The sequence below is a fragment of the Passer domesticus genome, chromosome 9, assembly GCF_036417665.1.
Source record: "Passer domesticus isolate bPasDom1 chromosome 9, bPasDom1.hap1, whole genome shotgun sequence".
NCBI classification, from domain to species: Eukaryota; Metazoa; Chordata; class Aves; order Passeriformes; family Passeridae; genus Passer; species Passer domesticus.
This window is the reverse complement of record NC_087482.1, coordinates 36904004-36929119: the sequence shown is the minus strand read 5'-3', so window position 1 is coordinate 36929119 and position 25116 is coordinate 36904004. Positions and strand designations below refer to the sequence as shown.

Here is a 25116-nt window from a genome sequence, read left to right as displayed (position 1 = left end):
CACACCAGCTCAGTGCCACAAAGCAAAAGAGGCCAATCAAACTCTTGGAGGACCAGCATGAGGTTGCATATCCATGTTAAAATCTACCAAAACTGTGGCTGGATTCTCTCTCCATCACACTTTGGCCATTCCAACACCTCAAAGCTACACTGTGTGAACATGGTCAAATGAATCCCCCAGCTCATGGGGAAATCAGCATGGGGAAAATGCTGTGACACCTCCTGAGGCCAGGGAGGCAGCTGCAGCTGCCCCGTGCTTTGGGTGAAAATCCTGCTGGATCTGCCTTGGCCACAGGCTGCCCTTCATTGAGCCACACATAATGGAAAAGCCCCATTGCTTCAAAACTTCCCTTCCCTCAACATCCTCCAGAGTCCCCACAGTTGTGTGTGTCGTGTTGTTACTGTCGGTTCTTTTTTCTCCTATTTTTTTTCCTTAACTTTTGTTTGTCCGAACAAAACCCTTAGAACATCTCATGGCCATTTCCACCTATTTAAAGATGATCAAGCTGGCAGGAAGGCTGGCAGCGCTGGAGACTTTGTTCTTGTTTTGCCTCTCAGCGAGAGCCAGCTCACAGAGGTCACTGATCCCTCCCGGCGAGGCTGCTGGCAGCTGAAGTTGGCAAATCTGAGCCCTCCAAACCCCCGTGTCCCTAATGAGGACTCCAAGCCCTGATGTCAAAGTGCAAGTGAGATGGTTCATGCTGCTGAGCCCTCTTTATTAAAGAGAAAAACAAACCCTGACAGCCTTTAGCCTGGAAGAACCTGCTGACCCAGTGATGTGGGAGCCCATTCTGATTCATCTGTGTCCTGGATATGTTTGTGTATTGCTGCTCTGAGAGGCAAGACTGGTAACTAGAAGGGACATTTGCCTCTTTGGGAACCTGGGAGCAGAGGAAGGAAATGAGTAAGGGGAAAAAAAATTCCTTTTGGGGGAAATTTTGGTTTGTTTTTAAAAAGTCTTGCTGGGTGTTTATTTGACCTTTCTGCCTGGTGTAAAGGCTACTGTCCTTTAAAAGTTGATTAAAGATAGGGGGTGAATTTAAAATACAATAAGCCATGTCATGTACTGTTCTCTTCAGGAAGTCCATGATCCCACAAGGAGCCAAAGGGTGTGTGAGTGAGTTTCTGCCTGCTACAGACCCCATTTAAACCAGTGGATCAAAGGGAAAGTGTGTGCTAAAGACTTTGCAGTCATTAAACATCTGGAAAAAGACAAGGGGTCATTATATATCTAATGGAGGCCTAGGTCTCTGTGACATCTACTCAAGTAAAATGTTTTGACTTTGCTGAGTGGCTGTGGTGCATGAGTGTCCCTTCCTGTCTGTGGAGCTGGAGACCATTAAACCATGCAAGGTCCTACCACATGGTGCTGAGCTGGAGCATCATCCATGCAGCTCCTTATAAGATGCATTAGGGCTGCTCCAATATCACTGTCCCCTTGGGGCTCTTCCCATGACTCCTTATTGGGTTTATCGTGATCTTGATTTAACACCACAGAGAGTTTCTCTCAATAGGCTCCTGTTAAACAGAGCACTGCTGATCTGAGTTTTGCAGTCTGGTGTTCAGTAAGCAGTGCCCAGCATCACCTGCTTTTTTGTTCAGAGGATTTCACCATGTTTAATTGCTGTTTGATTTAGAGATATGAGAATTGACCCTGGCTTGTGGTCTGAGATAAAAAGTGCTGCAACTGCCAAGGTGGGGAATTGCAGAACCCCAGCACACAGTGGTCACGTTAACGTGTGTCGGTATCAGCATGAGAGAGGTTCTCTCTAACCTAACTCTCTGTTGTAGACAGAACTGGTGGCAGACTTTACACAGCTGTAAGTGCCAAGACTGCTATACAGCAAAAAAAAGAGAGACCTCCTGAAAGTAGCAGTTCAGTTCCCTGGCCATCCCAAAGCAAATGAAACTCGGTTTGTATGGGTTGTACATGACACTGTTGATACTGCTGGCTGTAGTGTGCGTTTGCTTGTCCAGCCCAGGGCAGTCATTTTATATACATCTTTGCATTATTTACTCTCATAGAGACCTAATGTATTTATCATTTTCTCACCATGTCTGTTACCCTCTGTGTTTTTCTCTCTCTTCTCAGGTGTTCTGTGTCTCAGATCTGAGCTCTATCCCATCAGCCTTTGTACTAACAGTCTCTGAGGCTCCTGGTTTACCCATAATGCATCCTTTTTTCTTTCACTTCTCTATTTCACCAAAAGGTCTTCCTAAACCTACAATCTTCCTACAGGCACTTTTTAATTTACCCTTTGAACTTTGACATTGCTACACCAACTTAACGCTTCCTTTGAAGGACACTTGCCCCGTTAGTAAATGCATGGAGGTCTCGTATGTGGACTCTTGTTTGAAAAGTTCATATTGTTTGCTTTTGTATATGAAGATCCTTCAAGTCTGCTTTTACTGGTGAGACACTTGCTGTAGCCTTGCAGCTTTCACCCCGCTGCAGAAGAGTGCTGACAATATTTGGTTCCTACGTTACAACAGATACCCCAACCGCCAAAATGGCCTTGAGACCACTCATGAGGACAATTTTTGGCGTGTTTTTGGAGAAGCTTTGGAGGATTTGGAAACATGCGGCCAGTCTGAACTTTTGAGGGAGATTGAGGTAAATCACTTTCTGAACTTGTTGCTGACCTGACTGTTTTGCTCTTTCCATAAACGTTAGACCGTTTCCCCAAATGTTACTTGCCCATAACATCCCTGAGCTGCTGGTGGTGTGAAGAAGGGTTTGGGTTTAATTCCTGTCAGGCTTTGTGCTAATGGGTAACTCTGTCTCATTAGACATCTGCTTGCCTGTGCTCTTTCTCTGAGCCCATGTCTTGCCTGCCAGGAACTCCACGCCCTTTTCACAAACCGTTGCTGGCCAATAACCTTCACATGACTTTTGGCAAGCCTTCCCTATCCAGTGGTAAACCCTCTGCTTGGAAAGATATTGTCTGTCCAGAGCACTTGAAGGCCAAGCAAAAGAAGCCCCACAGACCCCCTCTGGGACTGAAGCCTTGGCTTGCTTCAAGTGCTGACAGGCACACGTACCTTGCATTCAGCTGTCACTCTGCCGGAAACTCTTTCAGTGAAATAGGTAATTGGAAGCTTTTCAGCCAGCCTTCCCCATGGAAAAATCTGAGAAAGTAATTGCTTCCTGCAGAAATAAAGGTGTTTCCTCTCTTCACAAACCACTTTCTCTTTTCTTTATCCAAAATGCTTTGGAGGTCATGTTATTGTGTCCGGTTATAGGATGAGGAGCCTGGATTTCTAAGTCATGGGATGCAAATAAAGGGCCCCCTTGAGACTGTGAGCAGCAGGAAGCAAACCTGCCTGGCAGGATGGGGCCTGTGCTGCTCCCTTCCCTAGTTCCACAGCCTGAACGAAGGAGGAGGACCCCATAAGACAATTTCTCCCTGTGCCCTCCAGGTGCAGAGGACTGAGGAGAACTCTCTGGGTCATGCCCTCCATCACTCCCAGTGGGACTGGTTTTATGTAAACTTGCATATTGCAGAGGCTTCAGAGAAAAAAAGGCAACTTCTGACTAATTGAAGGTCGAAGAGGAAAGTCCTGTTTTGGTTTGTATTGTGACAAGGGACTTGCTAATTGTTCTTTCCTCCTTGATCCTTAGCAACTGTAAGTGGAGGAGGAAATCTCAATTAAATTTATTGTGCTGAAGCATGGAATGCTGTTTTTATTATCTTAACTGCTTAAGAAAATGCTGACTTAAAAAACCCCACAACACACTCAAAAATCCCAAATCCCCAGCCCTCTCAGACTATAACTTTTTCCCCTTGATCACTTATTTCCTGGAGCTGAATGTATTTGGAAACGAGTTTAGGCAGCTGTTCTCAACCTTTCTTAAACAGCAGTTGTTGACTGCTTAAGAGAAAGTACCTCTCTAAAATGATGCATAAATATTTATTTTCTGCTGGTATCTAAATGCAAAAGATGGGATTTGTTGGACTCTCGTTTGTTTTCCAGGGATCTGTGGTGCAATTGTTGTTTTATGCTGTTTAGAGCTTTGACAGTTACAGGAATATTTTTTAACATATAAAGGAATCTTACTGAAAGCTGAGCACCTCCAGGGTTTCTGTGTATTAAGCACGTTCCTAGAATATTTTGAAAGTTTTGAGGACAGAAGGGAAGTGCTCTATTTTTAGCAGGAATCTGTTGGGTTCAACTCCCCTTTTATCAAATCCAAAATACTCCTGATCCATTCCTTCCTCTCCATGTGCTCAGCCTTTGTTAAGTGTGCTGTGGGATGTGCAGAGCTTACTGGGGCCTTTGCTGTATTGCAGCTTTCTCACCCCAACATTCATTCTCCCATGGTTTTATGACAGTCAGAGATTGGATTTGTCTGTATTTAAAAAAAAAAATTGGTCCTTCATAATTTGCTTTTAAATAAGGAGTCATGCAAGGTGACCCATGATAGCCTAGAAACAGGTTCACACACAGTCAGAATCCAAATCTAGGCTATGAGTATGGGAAGAAACAGGCTTTTTCCAGTAAAGTGTGTGTCTCTGCTTTACTTTGAGGCAGCCAAGACATAGGAAAAAATAATGCAGAGCAGCCACAGGCTGGAGAAGTCTGGAATTGCTCTTTTTGCTGCTTGCCCTAAACCTAAAGCTTATGGAAAAAACTTTAGGAAATTGCTGATGATGCTGCAAGGAGAATTTAAATGCCATGAAGATGGAAAAGGAGTCCAGTGCTGTTGGGTCCTGGTTGGTTGTGGTATTTGCAGCCTGTGGGAGAGGGCAGTGGCATGGTATGCACAGACCTTCCTGTTCTCCCTGGCTCTGCAGTGCTGGGACAGCACAGCACAACACCCTGGGGGCTGAGGCTACCCAAGGGCAGTGACCAAATGTACTCTGGCTGGCTGTGCTGTTGTTTGCTAGTCTACCTTTCAAATATGTGATAAGTCAGTGTCCTTCCACATAACAGGTATTTGAGTTTTGACCTAACTTGAGCTGATCAAGTCATGTGTGAAGACCTGAAAAGTGCAAAGATGAAAGGTTTTCTTTATTTTATCCAACCCTTTTTGGGATAACGTGGGTAATGCTGGCATTTTCCTACTGCCACCATAATTCACTTTGCCTTTTTTCCACCTTGGAGGGTCTTGCTTAGAGATTTAGTTGGATGATATTTCCCCTGTTCACAGGAGAAATTGCTCTTTGACTTGCCACATTTAGTGTTGAAGAATTTTGCTGTCTGCTCCATACCTTTCCTTTAATTTCTTCTCCCTTTTGACATTTACTGGCACTGCAGACCCTTTGAACTTGAACTTTGAAATTACAGGTTTCATTACACTGTTTAAATGGACTCTATGACCTGGAGCCAGCTGAGGTTCCACAGACTGGATTTTTGACTCCTTCGTTAGCTTTGATCAACATAATCTCATTAGTGGAAAGCATTGCCAAATGGAGTCGAGTCTACTTAGGGGCATCTTTTAATGGATGCTATCAAGGATGACCAGGCTTAAACACGACTTAATTTTGTATTTTTAACTCAATTTTGCTCAGTGACAGCTCCTGTTTACTGACAGATAAAATCCTAATTTTTGTGCTGAATTGCCCTCAGTGGAGTCCAAGGCATTGACTCCCCTGGGCCATTGCCAGCACCGTGTGATGCTGGAGAGGAGCTGCAGCCTGCAGAGGTAGGCTGGAGAAGCAGGCTGACACTGGCTCCTCTGGGAGCTCCCTGAGAATGGTGTATTCGTCCTTCTTGACTCAAGATGGCTCAGGCACAAGATGAGGCCTGCCTGGCCCAGTTGGTTTGGAAGGGGTCATGGAAAAATAAGGCAGTGCTTCACAAATGCTTCCTTCGGAGATTAAGCTCCCTGTTGGGGTGGAGGTGGAGAGCACAAAGTGGCTCAGCCGTAGACCTGGAAGCAAGCTCCCAAGGTCTGGGAAAGGCTTTTAGAGCCAACAGGAAGAGCTTCTTGGTACTAATTTTCTGATTAATGAGAGCAGTGTGCCGCCGTGCTGTCTGCGGCGTCTTAGTGACCGCCTGGTCCCTCTCTTCCTGCTGCTGACTCAGCAGTGACGTTGTGCCCTCGCCCTGCAGGCATCCATCATGACAGGGAGCGTGCACAACCTGGGCTTGGAGGGCAGCAAGCTGCTCCTGGACTCTGTCAACCCCTCGGGAATGAGCCCACTGAGGAAAGCCAACTCCAGCTGCACCGACGGACAGACTGAGGGCAGCAGCTCCCCCGCCAAGAAGAACGAGAGGAACCTGGACATGAAGAAGATGGAGAAGGAGATGCAGGAAATCATGTCCCCGACCCCCCTCGAGTTTCACAAGGTTTGTGTCGCCGAGGGTGGGTGTAACTGTGGCACTGCAGTACCTCAGTGGTTAAAGCTGTAGAACCTTTGCAACCTTGTAAGAAATCTGCTTTGCTCAGAGGGACCCCCAGAAATTGGTCCTTGTTAAAGCTGGCCCTCACCAAGGTCTGCAGCAAAGGTTTCCAGAAAGTCAGATTAAGATGAAGAAGCCCCTTCAGAAGAGTAATGGGATTTAGCTGCCATCATTCAGCAGGGTTCAAACCTGGGCTTTGCTGTTTCTCTTTATATGTAATTTCCAGATTCTTGTGTTTTGGCACTTGTTAATTTTTGTTACAGATAAAAGCGAGAGAGCTCAAAGTATGGCCCCCTGGAGACCCATCAGCTCTTTTCCTGTGGTACACTCCATTTAGTAGGCCACTTCTCAAATAAAGAAACTACTTCCCTCTGCTTCCACTCCACTTCAGTGATGGGATACTGGTTTGATTTCAGCATTCAGCTGAATGTAGCCAGTTTAACCATTGTGCAAGGCAATGGCAATTAAGAAAAGTAATTAACTGTAGAAGCTGCTGATGTAGAATGCAAGCAGGGAAGGAAGCTGGAGAGGTTTCAAAAATTTGATTACTTTTTTCTTTCCTAATGTGACTTCAGAATGAAACCTGAAGTTGTGCTAGCTGGAAAAAACAACTTTTTCATGTTTGATCTGCTTTTGCCTTCCAGAGCATGGCAAATGTGTCTTTAAATAAAACTCCCTGGTACCTGAAGGAGAAGAGCTATGTAATCAGGCATTTTATAGGGTGACTCTTCATTCTGCTGGAGCATCTGGTGCTGGCTGTGTTTGGAAATGAGGTTGAGGCCAGGTGGGATGCTCCTGTGTGTCACCCTGAGCATTGTCTTCCCCAGGACTGCAGATCCATGAGGCTCACCCAGCCTGGAGCACAGTCATGGTAGAGATTCACTCCCAGCTCATGGGAGGCAATGGGAGGTTTTGCTAGTGTTGGGGAATCAGCTGTCCCTGGTTCCCAGTGTTACCCCACAGGAAGACACTTCCAGCAGTGCTCTTCTCCTTTGGGCAAGGCCAAAACATGATGTGCCCAAGGGAAGGATGATGAGGTTGCCCATTTCTTGTCCTCAGAGCATCAGCACTTACTGATATGAGTTTTCTGAAAATAGCTTGTAAATAATATGGAGAACTTTAGATGTTCCTGCTGAGTGATGTATTAAAAATGAGCTGTCTTCCCATTTGACTCACAATGTTAAAAATTCCCAGTAAACATGTTGATTTTTCGTGTGCTGGTCTGGCACACCCAGAGGATACACAGCATAACCTGAGCCAGGGGAGGCAATTATTACAAACACTTGTTTGCTGCTCTTTGGGTGAAACATGAGTGCTGTCTGTATTACACTGCCTGGGTTTCCTTCCACATCCAAGAGCGAGGGACTGTCATGGGGTTGTTTTTATGCCAGTCACCAAAGCAATTCTCCTGTGATGATGGTGTCAGGTAAATAAGGCTCGGTCTGTGTTATCTGCCCAGGCTATGAAAAACCTGCCCAGGAGACCCAGACCAGAATTGCTGTAGGTCTGCACACATTACTCATGCTTCTCCCATCCTGGCACCCCTGTACATCACCTCCTTACTCTGCTGCATTGAAACCTGCTTCTTCTCTTTCTGCCTCTGCAGATGACACTCCACAAAGACCCGGAGAGCGAAGACTTTGGATTCAGTTTGTCGGATGGCCTGTTAGAAAAAGGTGTCTATGTAAATATGGTCCGTCCGGATGGGCCAGCAGATCAGTGTGGCCTCAAGCCATATGACAGAGTGCTTCAGGTAATAAATGCAAAATGCAGTTCTGGAGGCTGGGACGGAGTGAATGAGTGGCTGAGAGGAAGAGAGAAGTGAGACCCATCCATGGCAGCACTAACTTTAATGAAAGGTAATAGTTAGCCAACTAGGTTGGCTCTTAGCCACCAACACTCAATGGGACCTGTGTTTTATAATGAGAAATCACTAGGTAGTACTTCAGGTGGTACCCCAGGTGGTACTCCTAGCTTACACTGGTCCAGAGCACAGCCTGTTCTGGCACTGGCCTTTTTGAGCTTGGATGGCTCAAAACAAGCGAAAAGCTGTGTTGCTTCCTTTCCTCACCCTCAATCCTACTCCTAGTTTTTGGATGAACCAGACTGTATTGACCAATATGTGTTCCTGTGAAGCCCCTTGTGGAATTAAGTGAAGTCCATGAAGTTCTGTGCATGCCTTTGACAACTAGAAAAGTTTTCTAGGAAACACATCCTTCAAGCAAGGTATTTTTATGGATATTTTTCTTTGAAAAATGCTTCATCTGAAACAGCTGATGCAGAAACAGAATCAAAACTGGTCAAAAGCACAGTCTGTAATAAATGTGCCCTGGGCATAGCAACTTCTGGAGGGACAGAAAAAACCTGGTGAGTTTTGGAGATTGGAGACAAGCTCTGTGTGGATGAAAACCAACTATTTTAGCTTTGAGGCAACTCAAACAGCAACTGAAGGAAGTGCAACCTCTGTGGAAAAATTGCTACCATTTGGAAATGCAGATATTGTCACCATATTTGGAAACACTCAGATGTTTAGTTTTACTAATTTCTAGGTGGGGGTTCTTAGCAGTCGGATTAAAGCCAAAACTTTATGTACATCAGGTAACTGGAGGACTGGCAGCACTGTGGGGAACCTTGTTTAAGCTTGTTATGGTCTCTCGCCAGTTGGCTGCTATACAATTATTCCTTCTCAGCTTCAAATAAAAGATGGTGCAAGAATGAACAAGAAGCTAATTAGGCTCTGGGCTGCCTTTCTGTTCAGTGTTGGATGTGCTGCTTTTTGCAAGTGCCAAGTGCTCTGGGAGGTGTGCCCAAAATCCTAAACAGAGCGGCATGGACACTTTGGACACCCTTTTTCCACATGCTGTGCCACACAGCTCACACCTACGGGCACACGAGGCAGCTGCCATCACGTTGTCACGTGGAGTTGGGAATGAGGGATTGCAGATGTGCTGTAGGTGACTCCCTTCAAGAAGTGCAGAGCTGCATTGCTGAGGATGCTGCACAGTGCTGCCGATTGTGGGCACGGTGATGTGCCCGAAGGCCAGTGAAACACCTCGTCCCTGCTGTCACAGACCCTCTGCCTCTTGGCTGCATGGATTAACTGGAGCATGGCATTGCACTGGTGGCACTTCTGCACTGGAGCTGCCTGGCTGGCACAGAGCAGGGGCAGAGCAAGCTTGTGGTTTGTCTCTCCTTGTTCACAAGTGGGCTAGAAATTGTCCCTGTGCTGTAAGGGGCAGTAGTGGGGTCTCTGTGCGGACACTGGCTAGGGTGGGGGGACACTGCTGCTTTCACAGACCCAGCACTGTGGGCATGCATTAATTCTGGGAAGGCTTGGCATGGAAGGGTTGTATGGAGCCAAATACCCAGCCCTTACCCAAAGAAGGAAGCAACACCTGGCCCCAGGGGTTATGTTCACTCCAAAGGTGTATGGGAAATTGCTTTTCCCCTTTCCCACTTCCCATCCCTGTGCTGTTTGTCAGCCTGCTCTGTCCCAGAGCTGTCATGGCACCAAGCCCAAGTGCTCTGGTAACTGTAGGTGAGAGAGCTGGGGTGGTTTCTCCAGATGACCCAGCCTAGAAATGTGCTTGAAGGTCTGCAAGAGCCAACAGAAACTGCTTTCACTGTTGAATCCTACAGACAGAATTTGCAGCTGCCTCCAGAGCTGACATGAAATGCATCCAGGCTCTGTGAAAAGAAGGATATAAATGGGGAGAGGGGAAGAAGATATTGTTTGGTATAGTCTGGGTTTACCTCTGGCTGAGCTGGAAAATGGTTGCCAGAAGCCTCAGGCCTTTATTTGTTTTCTATGTGCTGGATACTTGGCACCCCAAATTTAAGGCCAGTAAAAGCCATTATGGCAAAAAAATAATGGAAAATGGCAACTTTTTTTCTACAGGCTTGGACAGGAGAACTGGTTTTGAGCCCTGCAGTGTTTAATACTTGTCATACTGCCCAGGCACTGAGGGTCAGGGTTCATTCCAGACTTTTCCCCCTTTCCTCTATCAGCTACTGCATTGTTCCTCAGCTAAGCATGGATGCTCATTCTGAAGGGGTGCTTCTGCTCTTCTCCATTGTTAACCTGGAATCAGGGACCCCCAAGAACTGTGTATTTTTTCCAGCTGGGGTTTAGCACTAATCTTGCATTTGCTGACTAACAAACATGATCTTTCTGTTGTTCCTTCCCATGGCATGTCCTAAATCCATCCTGGCAGGTAAACCGCATCCGAACGAGAGACTTTGACTGCTGTCTGGCCGTTCCCTTGATTTCAGAGGCTGGAGATAAGCTGGACCTGGTGATTAGCCGGAACCCCTTGGCCCTGGCTGCCAATGCTCCCTCGGAGGGGAACAGAGAGCTCCCAGCACAGGTGCCCCACAGCGCCGAGGTCAAGGCGAGTGTCCAGACACTCTGAGCAGCAGGAGCAGAGCAGAGGATGCCTCTGCTGAGCTCTTGTGGTATTTGGGGTGTTATTCCTGGTTTTTTGCACTGGTATTTGTAAATGCTCTGTGTACCATATCCTGCAAGTGGGGAGGTGGGTCTTCACTGAGCCTGTAGACCGCCAAATGTTTCTGGGAAGGTCAGAGCTGGGTGTGCGTCTGGGGCTGTGGCAGCGATGGCAGCAGGACAAACTGCAGGAGGAAGGAGCATCCACAGCCATCCCCCATGGCAGGGCATCCCCCTGTGCTTCTGCCATCGAATGTGCAGGGTCCTGCCTCTGACATTCTTCTCACCCTGAAAGGCCTTGGCCATCCTACAAACACACATGGTGCTATTATGTTCTTTCTTTGCTCAGTTAATCACACACAGCAAGACTGAAATGCCTTTCCTTTTATGTTGTGCCCAGCTCCATCCTTTCAACAGTCCTGGCAAATCAATTCCTGCAGCCCCTTGCACTCCCAGTGCAGGGCTGTGGAGAGAGCCAGTTAAAAGACACTTTAAAATGTGCTTGAGAGTGGCTAAATGCAATTCTTGTGCAGAAATTGGTGTTTGCAGCTGTCTCCTGCCAGCCCTATCCACACTCTCCCCTAGGTCTGGCTCACCTGTAGTGGGATTAGGCGCCTTGTGTGCCTGATTCCCATGAGCAGTGTTGTTACCTGTGCTCAGTAGTGATTGCAGAGTAGAGGCCATACCCAAAGCTAAAGGCCCTGAGTACCTGCCTGAATCCCCCTTGTTTGTCTGAGCTTTACAGAGATGTCTTGCTTGCAAACCTGGCCTGTGCTTGGAAGCAAATAGCAGAGTAGCAAAATTCCCACGGCTGCCCCTGATGTTTTGGATCAATGAAACCTTTCTGTCTCCCCTGAGGCAGAGGAATGACAAGCCCTTGGCTGGGTGGAGGTGATGTCCTGTGTCCCTGTGGGCTGGGTGTGCGTGCCCCTTTGCCTGCTGCTGGCCTCTTGTAGCTCTGTGGCTGCTCCCCTGCTGCCCGAGAGCCCCGCGTGGCAGAGGGGCTGTGGCGTTTGCATTGCCTGCCCTGTTTCCCACATTAGCACTTTATGATGATGTCCCTGTCCTGGTGGTGGCGTGCAGCTTCACTTTCCCTGGGAAGGCTGGGCCATGGAGTCCAAGAGCTCCTTTGCTCAGACAGCAGCTCCTGAGCCCACTGCCCCGTTCCCTGCTTGCCCTCCCAGTTCCCCCATGCCCAGCTGCACGCCAGGGCTGTGTGGAGGGAGCTGGGTGGGTGTGCAGCACGTCTGCGTCGCTTTGCTGAGCCAGGACTGTCCCCGCGCTGTCTGTCCCCTCCAGCCCCTGTGACAGCACAGATGTTCCTCCCAGGCACGGCCCCATCCAGCTCCTTGTCGTTGTAGCCATTTTCTCTTTGAGTATGCAATATCCCATACCATTGCTGCCACAGCTAGATAATGTGCCATAATTGATACTGTGGAGCATTGACAGTGCAGCCGAAAGTGTTTTTATATGCAATATTCTGAGCAGTGGAAGCTCACTGGGGCTTCTCATAGGTTTTTAATGAAGACTTTTATTAAAGGCTTTAAAAAACAAAAAAAAAAGAGAAGGAAGAAAAACTTGGTCCTTGTATCCCTTCCTATGCATTTTGAATGATATGAAGATGAAATGCATTACTTAAATGTGTATTTTTATCCATATATTAGAGTGTATTCCTTGTAAAGTATTTTTATATGCTAATTTTCTTATGTATCTATGAAAGCACAATATTTAAAAGTACAGCATTTCAAAGGATATTTTAGTCCTGTTTTGGACCTATTTGTAAATCTCTGTATTTAAATGGGATTGGAATGACTCTGACTTTTTTTAAATTAAATAAAAGCAAATGAAATGCATTTATTTTGGTTTGTGTTACTTTCTGCTGGAGGATGATAGTGAGGCAATGCTTTGCTTCCAGCAATATTTTAACTTGCCAGGGGACACTGTTTGTAAGACACCTTGGGGGACAAGGGGGAGGATGTTTGTAGGGCTACCAGTGTTGTCCCTTCCCACCCACCATAAGCAGCAGGACTTGGGTTGCTCCCTTCCCTGTGCCCATAGAGACAATTTTGCTGCGGCTGTTAACAGGAAGATCTGGAGATGCTCACGCACGTGTTTCCAGCACTGCTTGCAGCTTTTCCACACTGGGAATCTTGGCTTAAAGCTGGGCTGCTCCGTGACAAAACACTGACACAGCAAAGCACGTGGCAGCCGTGACGTGGCAGCGTTTGCAAAGCTGTGGTTAATCCCTGAGGATGGGTTAGAAAACTCCTGGAGAATGAAGTGCTGGCAGGAGAGGTCCCATCTGGTGCTCAGAACCCTGCAGCTCCAGCGGGGTGCCTTGGGGATCTGCACCGTGGTAGCCAAATTACCCCACCTCTGAAACCAGACATCCCAAGAATTGACTGCCGTGAAGCCAGAACACAGCTCTTGTGTCCATGCATCGAGGATTTGTTCCCTGTGCCCCCAGTGTGGGCAGCACAGGCTGGAATGCTCCCTGGATGAGGCCGTAGGGAATCTCTGCTCTCCAGCACAGAGGGGCTGAGCTGGGTTTTACAACCCTTCATGGCCAAGTGGGTAATGCAGGAATTTTCAGAGAGTGAGCAGGGTATGTGAATGCTCCTCCTTAGACATTGCCACACAAACACTCCTTATCTGCCATCTCTGGCTGCCCTCCTGGGGTGAACACTTCAGAACAGGGCCCTGCACTGAGGCCTTGCCAAACCTGGAGCCAACCGAGGCATGGGGGCTGCAGGAGGCTGAAGGAGCACCCATGGAATGAGAGCCTTGGGGCTCTGTGTGTGTCAGGGGTTCCTGAGTGTGTCCAAGGGTTCCTGTGTGTCCCAGGGAAAAGGTTAGAACGGAGCTGCTCCCTGGGATGTGCCTCAGTGGGCAGCACATCCCCCAGCTGATGTCACTTCTCATCCCAGGGGCTTTGGCTGATGGGAGCAGCTGCAGCCCTGGGCAGGTGATGGCCACCAGGGCAGGTAGCCAAAACCCTTCAGCAGCTTGTGGCACTTTAGTGACTTTTAAAATTTCCTGTTTATCTATTTTATTTTAACCTGAGGCACACTGCAGTTGCTGTCTGTGCTCTTATGAGCCTGTTTAGCCCTGGCATTGCAAGCTGTGCTGATGAGAGGAAAAACCCCTGGCAAAGTTCTCAATCACATCCAGCAAAATAACCAACCAAGCCAAAAAATCACAACTAAAGGCACCTGGGGACTGATCCTGGGCATGGGGTGCTGGAGGCCCAGCAGTGATACTCACATGTTTTATTTGCACAAGGAATAGCCACCTACAGGTTGTTTTTTTCTTTCCCTACCTCAAATCAGGGTTTAGGAATAGACACTGGTTTAACCTCCATCTGTTTGACTGAAGAAGCCAAAGAGGTCAAGAGGTCAGCGAAATAACCAGTCCCATTCACCAGAAAAACAAATGTTGGGGTGGGTTTTTTCCCTTTCTTTTTCTTCCTATTGGGCTTTTCTGACATGTTTGAACTCTCACAGTAGTGGTGCCATGCATGGGCTGGTGAGAAATGGCCTTCTTTTGCATCACTTGGGAGTTTTAATTTTGTTTTTTATCTGTGATGTGTTTTGTTGTGTTTTTTTTTTTTTCCTCACCCCCTTTTTCCTTTGCTACTTATTAACTTGTATCCCATGAATTTTTGCACTTTTACCATTCTGACTCTCTCCCCATCCCACTGAATGAGGGGGTGAGTGAGTGGCTGTGTGTGGGGCTGTGCTGCCAACCAGGGTGAAGTTAGATAGTGATTTACACATATTTCATACATATATATATATATAGCATTTTATAATGGCAAAAAAACCCCACACCAACAACCCCAAAATAAGTAATAGGTATAAAGGAAAAACTGAGCTACTCAAAGACCAAAAAAAACCCATCCAAGAGCACAGCTGGTTTATAAAGGAAAGTTTTATTTTCAGTTATAAGGTGATTACAAACTCATCTAAAAAAGCAAAGATGACTTAAAAATATCCATATACATTTTATTTATCTAAAAAGCAAAACAGAAACTGCAAAATACAAACATTTACCATATACACAAAGGCTAGGGGGTTTTAGGATTAAATTACACTCCAGGGTTTTTTTTTTCAAATACAAATATTCCGGTTTGGAACACACAAAAAATGTTTTAAAATGTTTTAAAAATATTTTTAAGGTTTTTTTCTTTAAAAAAAGTTCAGATGACATTTTTAAGGAGGCTATCATCGCCCTCGCCTCCTCACTGCATGTGCTACTCATTATCACATTACTGTAGTCACAGTTGCTAGGAATTTAAATAATTAAAAAAACACCACTGTTTTTTAGCCAAACACATCAAACAAGATGGATCACCTCTTACAATGTGAAGTCCCTGGCAACATTATCAGGTAACAATCACAACATTACACTGGAGAAAAATAACATCCTACTGAACAACGAGCACTTCAGAACAGTACTGGGATGCTGCGATGCTGAGAGACCAGCGCTGGCTTCCAGGACAGGAGCAGGTCATGAACTAACTCAACTTGCCCCCTCAGGTTTTGTTTGTTTTATCAGCCTCTCAACATAATTTTGCCACTGTTTGTTTGTATTGTTTTTTTTTCTTTTTTTTTTTTTTTTATATATTGAAAAACAAATTCAACTCTTTCTAACACCTCAGCTGCAGAAGCAGGTACATTTAGGAACAGTGTGTATCGTGCTCCCTGTGCTACAGGGCTGAAGCCTTCCCCCACAAATGCACACACACAGAGCATGTGCACAGCTCCTTAGCCTCGAGTTTTATTATTTTTTTTAATAGCTTTATTTTTCCCATTATTTATTCTGATTCCTCAGGTCAGGCCTTGTTTTCCCTGTGCTGCAAATGTGAAAGTGAGCAGCACCATTCTGCTGTGCATTGCAGAGCCACAGGGAACAAGCTTCCCAAAATTGCCTCTTTAAAATTATCTTCAATTTACTTTACTCCTAAACTCGTGGTAATTAAATTCTGACACTTCTACTGATTATTTCAAATGAGGACACATCAGCAATACAAAAAGGCTGTGTCACCCATTCAATTGCCCAACATTACCAGCAGGGTCAGGCTCTTTCCAGGCACAAACCCTGTCACCAAAGTTTTCCATCTTTGATGGGGATGGGTGGCTGATTTGTTTTCTTAAAGTTTTCAACCTGCAGGATTTTGAGCTTGTTCCTGTTTTCTGGTGAAATGGTGTCTCAAGCTATTTCTGCTCTTGTTTTAGGACATGGGTAAATTGAAATCACCAATTCCCAATGACAACTGGAAAGAAAACCACACAAAGAATGTGACTTTTTCTGTTTATTTTTAATAGAAACGAATTGAGATTTTATTTTTTTTTTCGGAGAAGCATTGTCCGTGTACACATTTCTTTTGAGCTGGCAGAAAAGAGCCACAATCTGGTGGAGGGTGTGGGGCTGGTTATACTTGGGCAGTTTTCCAGTGGGTGCTGGTGCTGGTTATATTCAAGTCTCTCTTGAGCAATCTTTCCCATATACTCAAATTGACTGCTAACACCATAAAAAAATTTTTGTGACTCAAATATGGAGCTCAGGGCACCTCTTTTGCACAAGTTCAAAGGTTTCTTAAATGTCAAGTGTCACCAAATCAACTGAATACTTCGTTTCTTAAACTTATCTTTGATTATAAGAAATAAAACAAGCTACCAGGGTCTGACAGTTCCTGACCTTTGCTCATGCAAATATACAAATACACAACTACACGTCAATCCTAACCACAAGGTTTTGGATGCTGATTTTGGAGAAAACAAGTCCAGGGCAGCTGCCTGAACCCACACCACACCCAACCTCCCATGCCAGGAGCCATGTGGTGCCTACAAGGAGCCAGGAGAGCTTACAAATTGAACCTTAAGGCTTCTTTGGAGGGGCCATGGTCCAGGATTTTGTTATTACTTTCCCTCTTCCACCACCCCCATTTAGGAAAGACCATTTGGACACCCTGGCAGGTTGGCTTTATGTAGGCAAGTGGTGCCTAAACCTCCTCAATCCTCATCCTGAACAGCTTGGCAAGATTTACACACATGATTTGCAGCCTAGGAATAGAAGCAATGTCCCCACTGTGTGCGTGCATATGAGGGTGGAAGATCTCATCTACTAGTCTACTTAAACACAGATTTATTTTTATTCTTTTTACTGAAAGTGAGCAACTTCCATTGAATCTCCTTGGAAATGATGTCAGGGTCATCTTTCTTCCAAGTGTACTTGAGCTGCTTAACTAACTTGTCCACTGCATTCAATGCACAGCTTATTTAACATCTTATATACATTATGCCTCCATGAGTGATCCTGCAGGGACCACAAGACATGGAAGCTAATAATCAGTTATTCAAAAGTGTTCAAATCCTTCTCCCACAGCTGGAAGTTTGCCAGTGATGCAACAAGTGGGAGCTTTGAACCCAAATATCAAAGCACAACCTCAACAAAACAGAAAGTCTCCTTAGCAAATAAAAACAGACCAGGAGGAGACTTGGAAAAGATCTATTGAATGGAGATGTCCATGTGTCTTCAGATCTACTTGAGTTATCTAACGTTGAGACAGAGAAGAGGAACCAGGAGCATCTGCAGTTGGGAAAGGAGGATGAACAGAGGGCTGGAAACAGCTGCAGGAGGTGCTGTCCTGGCGGCGACAATGAAAGCTCTGCTGATGTTGTTGGACTTCTCTTGGTGTTACAGCAACTGTAAGGCTGCACTATTTTCTTCCCCCGTACTTTTTCTCATTTCATCCTCTCCTCAAGAACAGCAGTGAAAATCAGTTTTGCTGAGCTGTTTCAGCAGATCATACCTGACTCCCCTCCACCCCTAATTCCAGGAGCTGTGCTGCTGCTGCGGGGTGGCCACCAGCACTGTTCCTGATGGCAAACACAGCTGCCAGGATTTTGTATTTTCATTTACAGCACAAGAACAAATCCATTGTGGACCTACTATCTCAAACTTGAAAGAGGACTTTTCTAAGTGTGTGGATCTGTTTGGACCAGATGAAAAGGATAACTATAGATGAGAAGGAAAAATAGAATAATAACAACAACAATAAAAAACCAGTTCTATTTATGAAATCATACTGTTTAAACACTGAGATACAGACTACTGGTAAAGTCCCTTAGAATAGATACTCATTCAGAGAGATCATCACTAGTGACAGGTGAACTGAAAAGGTTTGGGAAATAAGAAAGAGATCAGAAAAATCTCATGGGGGAAATGTTCCCCTTTATATTTCTTCTATCTCTTGATTTCAGTTCAGCTGGAAATAAATACTGCTGAAACTGTGCTGTTTTCAAGCCCAGAAGACCCCGTGAATACAAAGGTACATGAAACATGGAAAAGTGTGCGTGTTATCTTGGTTTATGCTGGCTTCAATCTCAGGGATCTAGTGCTAAAGATCTCATGCCAAAACTGCACTATTTTCCCAGATCCAAACCAGTTCATCTATGACTAGTCATGATGCTTTAACACAGAGTTCCTCATTTACACAAAACAGGTAAAATACGTCATAAGAGTAACACGTAAATATTGGAAAAAAAATCAGTTGTCTTTGCAGTCAAAATAGGTAGAAAACACAAACTTTTTTTAAAAATTATGTTTTAATAAATTTGGCAGAGGATCATATTGAAATGCAAATTAATCACCAAGAAAAGTTTAGAAACCTGATAAAATTGTTAGGTAAAAACCCCAAACTGTAAAAATGCAAATGTGCTCACTGGAACTCAAACCCCAGATAAAACAAGAAGAATTAAGTACATTTTTTTTTTGTCGGGGAGGGGAGAGGGGAACTGTTTTCCATAAACAATGATTTCTTGGCTCTTGGTGAGTCCCAGCCCTCCCTTGCAGTCGTGCTGAAGAGCACAGCAGGGAAGGGAAGCTGACACAGAGAATCTTCAGGGAGGTTGTTGCATATGTGTGAGACCTTTTCACTTGGAACATGGAAGCGACTGATTTGAATGGCACAGTTCATACTGAAATGGGGCTGGGTTCTGTTCTCTGGTAGTTGCATTTTGAAAGGTGTAGTATTATTCCTCTGGTTCTTCCCACTAAGACACTCTCCACACAACACGGGAGATGCCTAAACACCCAGCTGACTTGCTGGAGACATCTTTGATGTAGCCAAACCATTTTTTTCCCTAACTAAAGCTTGTCTCAGCTCTATAGCACAAAAGTCATGTGCAAACTATATAACCTCAAACACAGTTGTATGACAATATATATAAAAAAAAAAGAAATAAATCAAGCATCAGTGTTTCATCTGCACTCATAAAAAAAATTAATTTAGACCCCCCTAACCTTCTACTTCCTCTTCACCTGTGTCTGTTTACTGCAGACACTGACTGTAACTCAAAAATGAGAGTCCAGGCTGAAGCCCACTAAGACAGTGGTTTTAGTTACATTCCCTTGCCTTTGATTGTTAAAAAAAATTAAATTGCTGCATGCATATTTCTTTATTTTGGGCACATTTGATGACACCCACTGGCTCTCAGAATTCCTCCTGTAACCTTGGGTGGTTTCTGCTACTGGCCCAGCAGGTGTCATTTAGATGTTTGTTATCTCCAGCTGTGCAAAAGCTCCCTTCAGAACTCTCATAATATAGCAATGAGAAAAAAGAAACAATTCTACCATGGCTGGTTTTGTTGCTGCAACTCAGCTCTCTGTTGTAAAAGTATCTACAAATTCATAATAGAAAAATTTGGAATTTAGAGATGCAGCAATGTTTTTCTTTAATAATTAATAATTATTTTGGTCCATCTCTTAGTTTTAAATCTCCCTGTTTCTGTTACAGGGAAACCAACAAGTTAAGAAATGTTTGTGCTGCTGTGGCCAGTTAGCACATGGGACAAAAAAAAATGAAATGAAGCTACTGTGTAGGAATGTTAAGAACTGTTTATGTTCCTGTTTAAATAAGTGACAACCTCTGCCTTGACAGACTAAGCTTACAACAGAATAAGCAGATACAAACTCTGCTTTTATCAAGTATTTCTTCTAAATACCTTTGGATAGACTACCTGTGGTATCATAAGAAAAAAAACAAACTCTCTCCCTCTAATACAATGCCCACATGACAAGACTGAGTTTTGCCAGAGAACCCGTTCCCAGCACAACCTGCTCAAGTTAAAAAACAAAGAAAAAAAAAGAAAAAAAAAGAAGAAAAAAATTAGAAAAAGGCTTTTGTCCATGTTTTGGACAGTTTTCAGGGATCCAATTCCCCACAGAAACATTCACCTGCACTACACTGAAGTGGAACCCCCATTCCTATACTCCTTGAAGGGGTTTCTCTTCACTTCCCAGTCTCACCCGGAATGGTACCCAATTTCTTTGACCAACACAAAATATTTCAGTATTACATGTTCCCTTTGCTTTAATTTAAATTCCAAAGAGCCCTGTCTCTTCAGCAGATAAGAATCATAAATATGTTTGCCACCCTCCAGCCCCCTTAAAAATAAAATAGAATACAATAAAGCAAAATAAAATAAAATCATGGGTTAATCCAATGATGAGCAAGGAGACTGGGGCCTCTAGGTCCACTACTGCCATTTAGAAACATGGGACAAGGGACTCACTTAGTCCTTTTGTCTGCTCCTCCAACAGCAATGACCTCCCTCCCCCAAATAAATAAATAAAGCAAATCCTGGTTACTGAACTTGGAAAAGCATTTTTGAGATACATGGATGAAAAGCACCTGTTTGCTGTGTGATATTATTATCATCATTAGTATTATTATTAACAACGTGTGTGTTATCAATACCAGTTACACCAGGTGAGTGATTTTGTTCCTCCTGTCAGGGATGACCTGGTTTGTGTTCACCTCTGCATGGTCAGAGTCCAGAAGTGACTCCTTTATTTTCCTGCCCAAACCGAAGTCCAAATGAGGAAGCAAACACCTTAAGCACCCAGAGAGCAGGTGCTGCTTTTCCCCTCTTGGCTGCTCTGTGCTCATCCCTGCTGCCCTGGGGACAGGCTGCCCTCCCAGTTTGCAGAATTCAAGTTTACACCAGTGCCACCACACCAAAATATGGTTTGCTGGAAAACTCAGGAGCAGGTACTCAACCTCCCTGCTCACACACAAACAGCAGGCATTTCACTTATGTTTAAAAAAAAAATCTCAAAATTTTTAAAAACAACAACAAAAAAAGACTGAACCATGCCAAATCCTGCAAATACCTTCCCCAAGTTCTCTTCAGTTGGTGTGACAGGGTCCCAGTGCTGTCCCTGGGAGGTACAGCCACAATACTGTTCACATCCAGCTTCTCTGCATCCCTTGCAAACTCTCCACTCCAGCTGTTTGGCTATATTCTTATCCAGGGACTGCACTAAACAAAACTGTACCCAGTCCCTAAAGTGACCCTGACACCTGTCATTTACCACAGTTGAACCAGAGGGTGGAAATACTACACCTTTGAAAATTTCCTTGAAACAGCATTTTTTAAAAAAACGTATCTCTCAACAGAGCTCCTTTTGTGTGTTCTGTAGATTACCCTGCTCCCAACCATACCAGCACCTAAAATTGCTTTCTGAGACTTGAATGTATTGCTGGCAAGACAATCAATTCAAGTGGTAAGGTGTATAATATTTAGAGATAAAGATATATATATTTAAAAAAACCCAATAATAGTAAATTCTTGTAATATGTCTAGTCTGATATGAAAGCTCTCCCTCTACAGAGAGACGTCTGCTGTGATTACCTTACAAAATATTAAAAAAAAAAACAACACACAAAAAATAACTTTCTCTGTGAGAAATAAAAATAAATCCTAGTGCAAATATAAAGCTCTGTAAACCTGGTCCTATGAGAATCTATGGTTAGTAAACGGCAGTTAAAGCAGGTTTATCCTCTCACAGAGAGAGCTCACATCATGGTTTCCACAATGATATGAGTTGGCTTGATCAATCCGCCATTCGAAGTTCCATTGGGGCAGAAGGGGGTGCCACTCTCCGTTTCTTTGGACCACCGGTTCACCTCCTTGGGGGCAGCCACCGCCTTTATCCTCTGCAAGAGAGAAGGAGAGCACAGCTGAGAGGAGCAGGAGGCCTCTGAGGAAAGATGGGCAGAGGGGAGACAGCATAAATCCTCTGAGGAGAGCAGAGGGGAGATGATCAGAAAGCTTCTGAGGAGAGCAGAGGGAGATGAGTAGAAAGCTTCTGAGGAGAGCAGAGGGGAGATGAGCAGGAGGCCTCTGAGGAGAGCACAGCTGAGAGGAGCAGGAGGCCTCTGAGGAAAGATGGGCAGAGGGAGGTGAGCAGAAAGACTCTGAGGAGAGCAGAGGGGAGATGAGCATAAAAGCTCTGAGGAGAACAGAGGGAGGTGAGCAGAAAGACTCTGAGGAGAGCAGAGGCAGGTGAGCATAAAGGTTCCGAGGAGAGCAGAGGGGAGATACACAGAAAACCTCTAAGGAAAGCAGAGGGAGATGAGCAGGGGGCCTCTGAGGAGAGCAGAGGGGAGATGAGCATAAAGGCTCTGAGAAGGGCAGAGGGAATGAGCAGAAAGACTCTGAGGAAAGATGGGCAGAGGGGAGATGAGCATAAATCCTCTGAGGAAAGCAGAGGGAGGTGAGCAGAAAGACTCTGAGGAAAGCAGAGGGAGGTGAGCAGGAGGCCTCTGTGTCTCCACGTGCAGGACGTGGCATTCCAAGGACAGGGATGGTGGCTGTGGGAGATGTGTGCCTGTGGCTCTGTAAGGATGAGGGGATCTGTGGAGCCTTCAACTCCTGCTCAGCTGAGAGGCTGACTTGAGGCAGGAAATCAGGCAGGAGCATCATCCAGCATCCTGCACACTGGGCTTTCAGTGCTGCAAATGGTGTGCGTCCTCCTCGCTCGTTTAGAAACAGCTCTGCCTCTCAGCCCAGCCTTCACTGCCAAGTGGCAACTTCTGTCCTACATTTCAGCTCACAAAGGAAGAACTGAATGGCATCTGACCAGTGTTTACTCTTTTTCCTTTCCTAACATGGACTTTGAGCAGTGTTTTGGCCACTTTTAGACTTGTCTCTCATGGTGACAATGGTGACAATGAAGGCAGGAAAATTAACACTTATGCCCTGGCCACAGCTGAAAAAGGCCATTAACACTTGGATGAAAACAAATGCAAATGTTTGTGCTCTGGGATGTTTGGGTTTGGTATTTTTTAAAATTCTATACTCTTTTTTCCTAACCCAAATTGTCCCACTTTCTTCTCCAAGAATATCCTGAGCTGCATTTAAGATCACCTTGTTAGACAAAAAGAAAACTAATCTGAAAACTTTGAAGAGAACTGCTAAGTTTCATGCTTGCACAGCCTCTAAAAACTTTCCACCACAAGAAAAAAAAATACAGGAGCCCAGACTGAACTGCAAAGGGCAAGAGATTTCCTGCAAATCCAAACCTGAAGGAATCTGCACTGTCAAGTCTAAATCAGACACAAAGTTTTCCAGATACCAGGGCAATCTGGATCCAGTGTTTCAGTTTGAAATAAAATAAACACACATTTAAAAAGCTAAAACATAAAGCCCTCTATCAAGAGGGCTCGACTTTTATTTAGTCCCTCACAGTGAAGGACATGCCTAAGAGCCACACAATCCACAGGTTTATCTGAATTTCCCTGAAATTCAATGGGTTTTGACACAACCAGGTTTGACCCAGGTCTCTCTCTCTTTATCTTGCTTTCCCAGCAATTTTCAGGATGGTGTTTCTGTGTCCCTGGGGGCTGGAGAAGAGAAACCTGAGACTCAGAAACACCCCAGTCCTTGAATGTTTGTCTGCACGTGGAGGTAATGATTTGCCAAGCTGGAAGCTGCACAAGTGGAACATGAGTAAAATCACTTGGTGTTTATCTGAGGACAGAAGGCTTTGTGTTTGTTCTCTTTCTACTGTTTGCCCAGAGGACAGGTGATCTTTAACAGTCTTATTTGCCTTACCTGGGCAAGGTGGCAGTTTTCCAAGCATTACTTTGTATAAAACACAACAAGTTAAAGCTCCCTTTCTCCTCTAGAGAGACAGTTGGTTGTTCTTACCTCAATGAGTGACCCATCTGACCGAATGATGCGGATGACCATCACCATAGGGATACAGATCATGGAGGAAAGGGCAAGAACCCAGCCCAGGCCAATTGCCCAGTCTGGGTATGTGTAGACCTTGTTGTAGGTCAGTGGTTTATACTTGGCCAAAGAAAAGATAAAGCACCCCTGTGGATGAGAAAGAAAAACAAAGTGAGGCTCAAAAAATGCTTAAAGCAGTAGGGCTCTGGTACAGCCACTGGCCCTGAGGAAGACAGGCAGTGAAAGGCAGAGTGATGGATACCATATGTATTTTAAACCAATGGGGGAATTGTTCTTCCATTTCAATCATTGGAAGAGCATCTGCATCTGCTTATAGCATCTGCTGTGTGATGACAGAGTGCTATGAGATGGTGCTGAACAGCTGCAGTTCACTGCCAATTCTCCTTCAGCGCTCAACTATTTGCTGTACACTGCAAGATTAGCAGGATGTTCTTCCCACCCAATGAAATACTTCAAGCCAAGGTCTGCCTCAGACTGCTGAAATCTTTTTATTACAATAGCCTAGCAGTCCTATGTCTTAGGGACTGCTCTTTGGTGAGTTAGTTTTCTCTTCATGAATTTTGCTAATCCTAAGAAAAATCTGCTTAAACGCAGCCAACTGCAATTCGTGCAGGCACAGTAGAGAGAGATGTCATGTTAGAAGCTGACATCTGAGAACATGATGTCTTTGAGAGTTATATTCAAGCCTTCAGCTTCTCTTTGCAAATTGGCCTCTGAATGCAACAGCCTTCCCTTGAAGAGAAGCAGTAAGAGGTGGCTTAGCAGTGCCAAGTGCAAGACTTGAAAGAGCACAGGTCAGTACTCACCACACAGAGAACTGGTGTGATCACAATCCAGCTCCACTTCATCCAGGGACCAGGTCTGTATCCAATCATATCCTCAATGGCATCATAAATATTATCAGCGCCTGGAAGAATCAAGCAATGAAAGCCTGTAAATACTGTAGGATTAAAGCTGCTTTCCCAGGCTCCCCAAGGGGTATTTAAAGGGAAGATGAGGATGTCAGATGTATTCTTTAAAATGCTTCTCACAGCTGTGAAGTCCAAGATGATCTTCTTGAAAAGCTCACATGTTGGGGGATCTCTCACCCCACCCACCCTCCCCTCATTATTGGGCTGCAGGAGTGTGATGCTAATCTCTCCTGCCCCCGTCACACCCCTCCCCTTCCTCTCTCCAGACTCTCTCTGAACTTCCCAGAGGGATCACCACGGGAAACACTTGACAGCAAACAGTGCACCTGCTTCTACAGAAATCTGAATTTGTTTGTTTTACTTTTCTG

General features: G+C 45.0%; 2 protein-coding genes across 18 annotated transcripts in view; one reads left to right on the top strand and one right to left on the bottom strand.

Moving 5' to 3' along the window:
- GRIP2 (glutamate receptor interacting protein 2) overlaps positions 1–12644 on the top strand; it is a 262009-nt gene extending 249365 nt beyond the window's left edge. For 7 of the 8 annotated variants that reach the window (XM_064432760.1, XM_064432759.1, XM_064432757.1 and 4 more), the window contains exons 21-24: positions 2493–2613; positions 6057–6293; positions 7954–8100; positions 10562–12644. In XM_064432760.1, coding sequence (XP_064288830.1) covers positions 2493–2613; positions 6057–6293; positions 7954–8100; positions 10562–10759 — 703 coding nt within the window. In that variant the 3' untranslated portion in view covers positions 10760–12644. Of the gene's footprint in view, positions 1–2091; positions 2614–6056; positions 6294–7953; positions 8101–10561 lie in introns of those variants that run through there. The other variant, XM_064432764.1, reaches the window with a different exon arrangement.
- Positions 12645–15376: 2732 nt separating this feature from the next.
- The window catches only part of SLC6A6 (solute carrier family 6 member 6), a 92863-nt gene continuing 83123 nt past the window's right edge, over positions 15377–25116 (bottom strand). For 9 of the 10 annotated variants that reach the window (XM_064432752.1, XM_064432748.1, XM_064432750.1 and 6 more), the window contains 3 exons: positions 24644–24744; positions 23793–23963; positions 15377–21796 (listed from right to left, as the gene is read on the bottom strand). In XM_064432752.1, coding sequence (XP_064288822.1) covers positions 21656–21796; positions 23793–23963; positions 24644–24744 — 413 coding nt within the window. In that variant the 3' untranslated portion in view covers positions 15377–21655. The remainder of the gene's footprint in view (positions 21797–23792; positions 23964–24643; positions 24745–25116) is intronic. The other variant, XM_064432756.1, reaches the window with a different exon arrangement.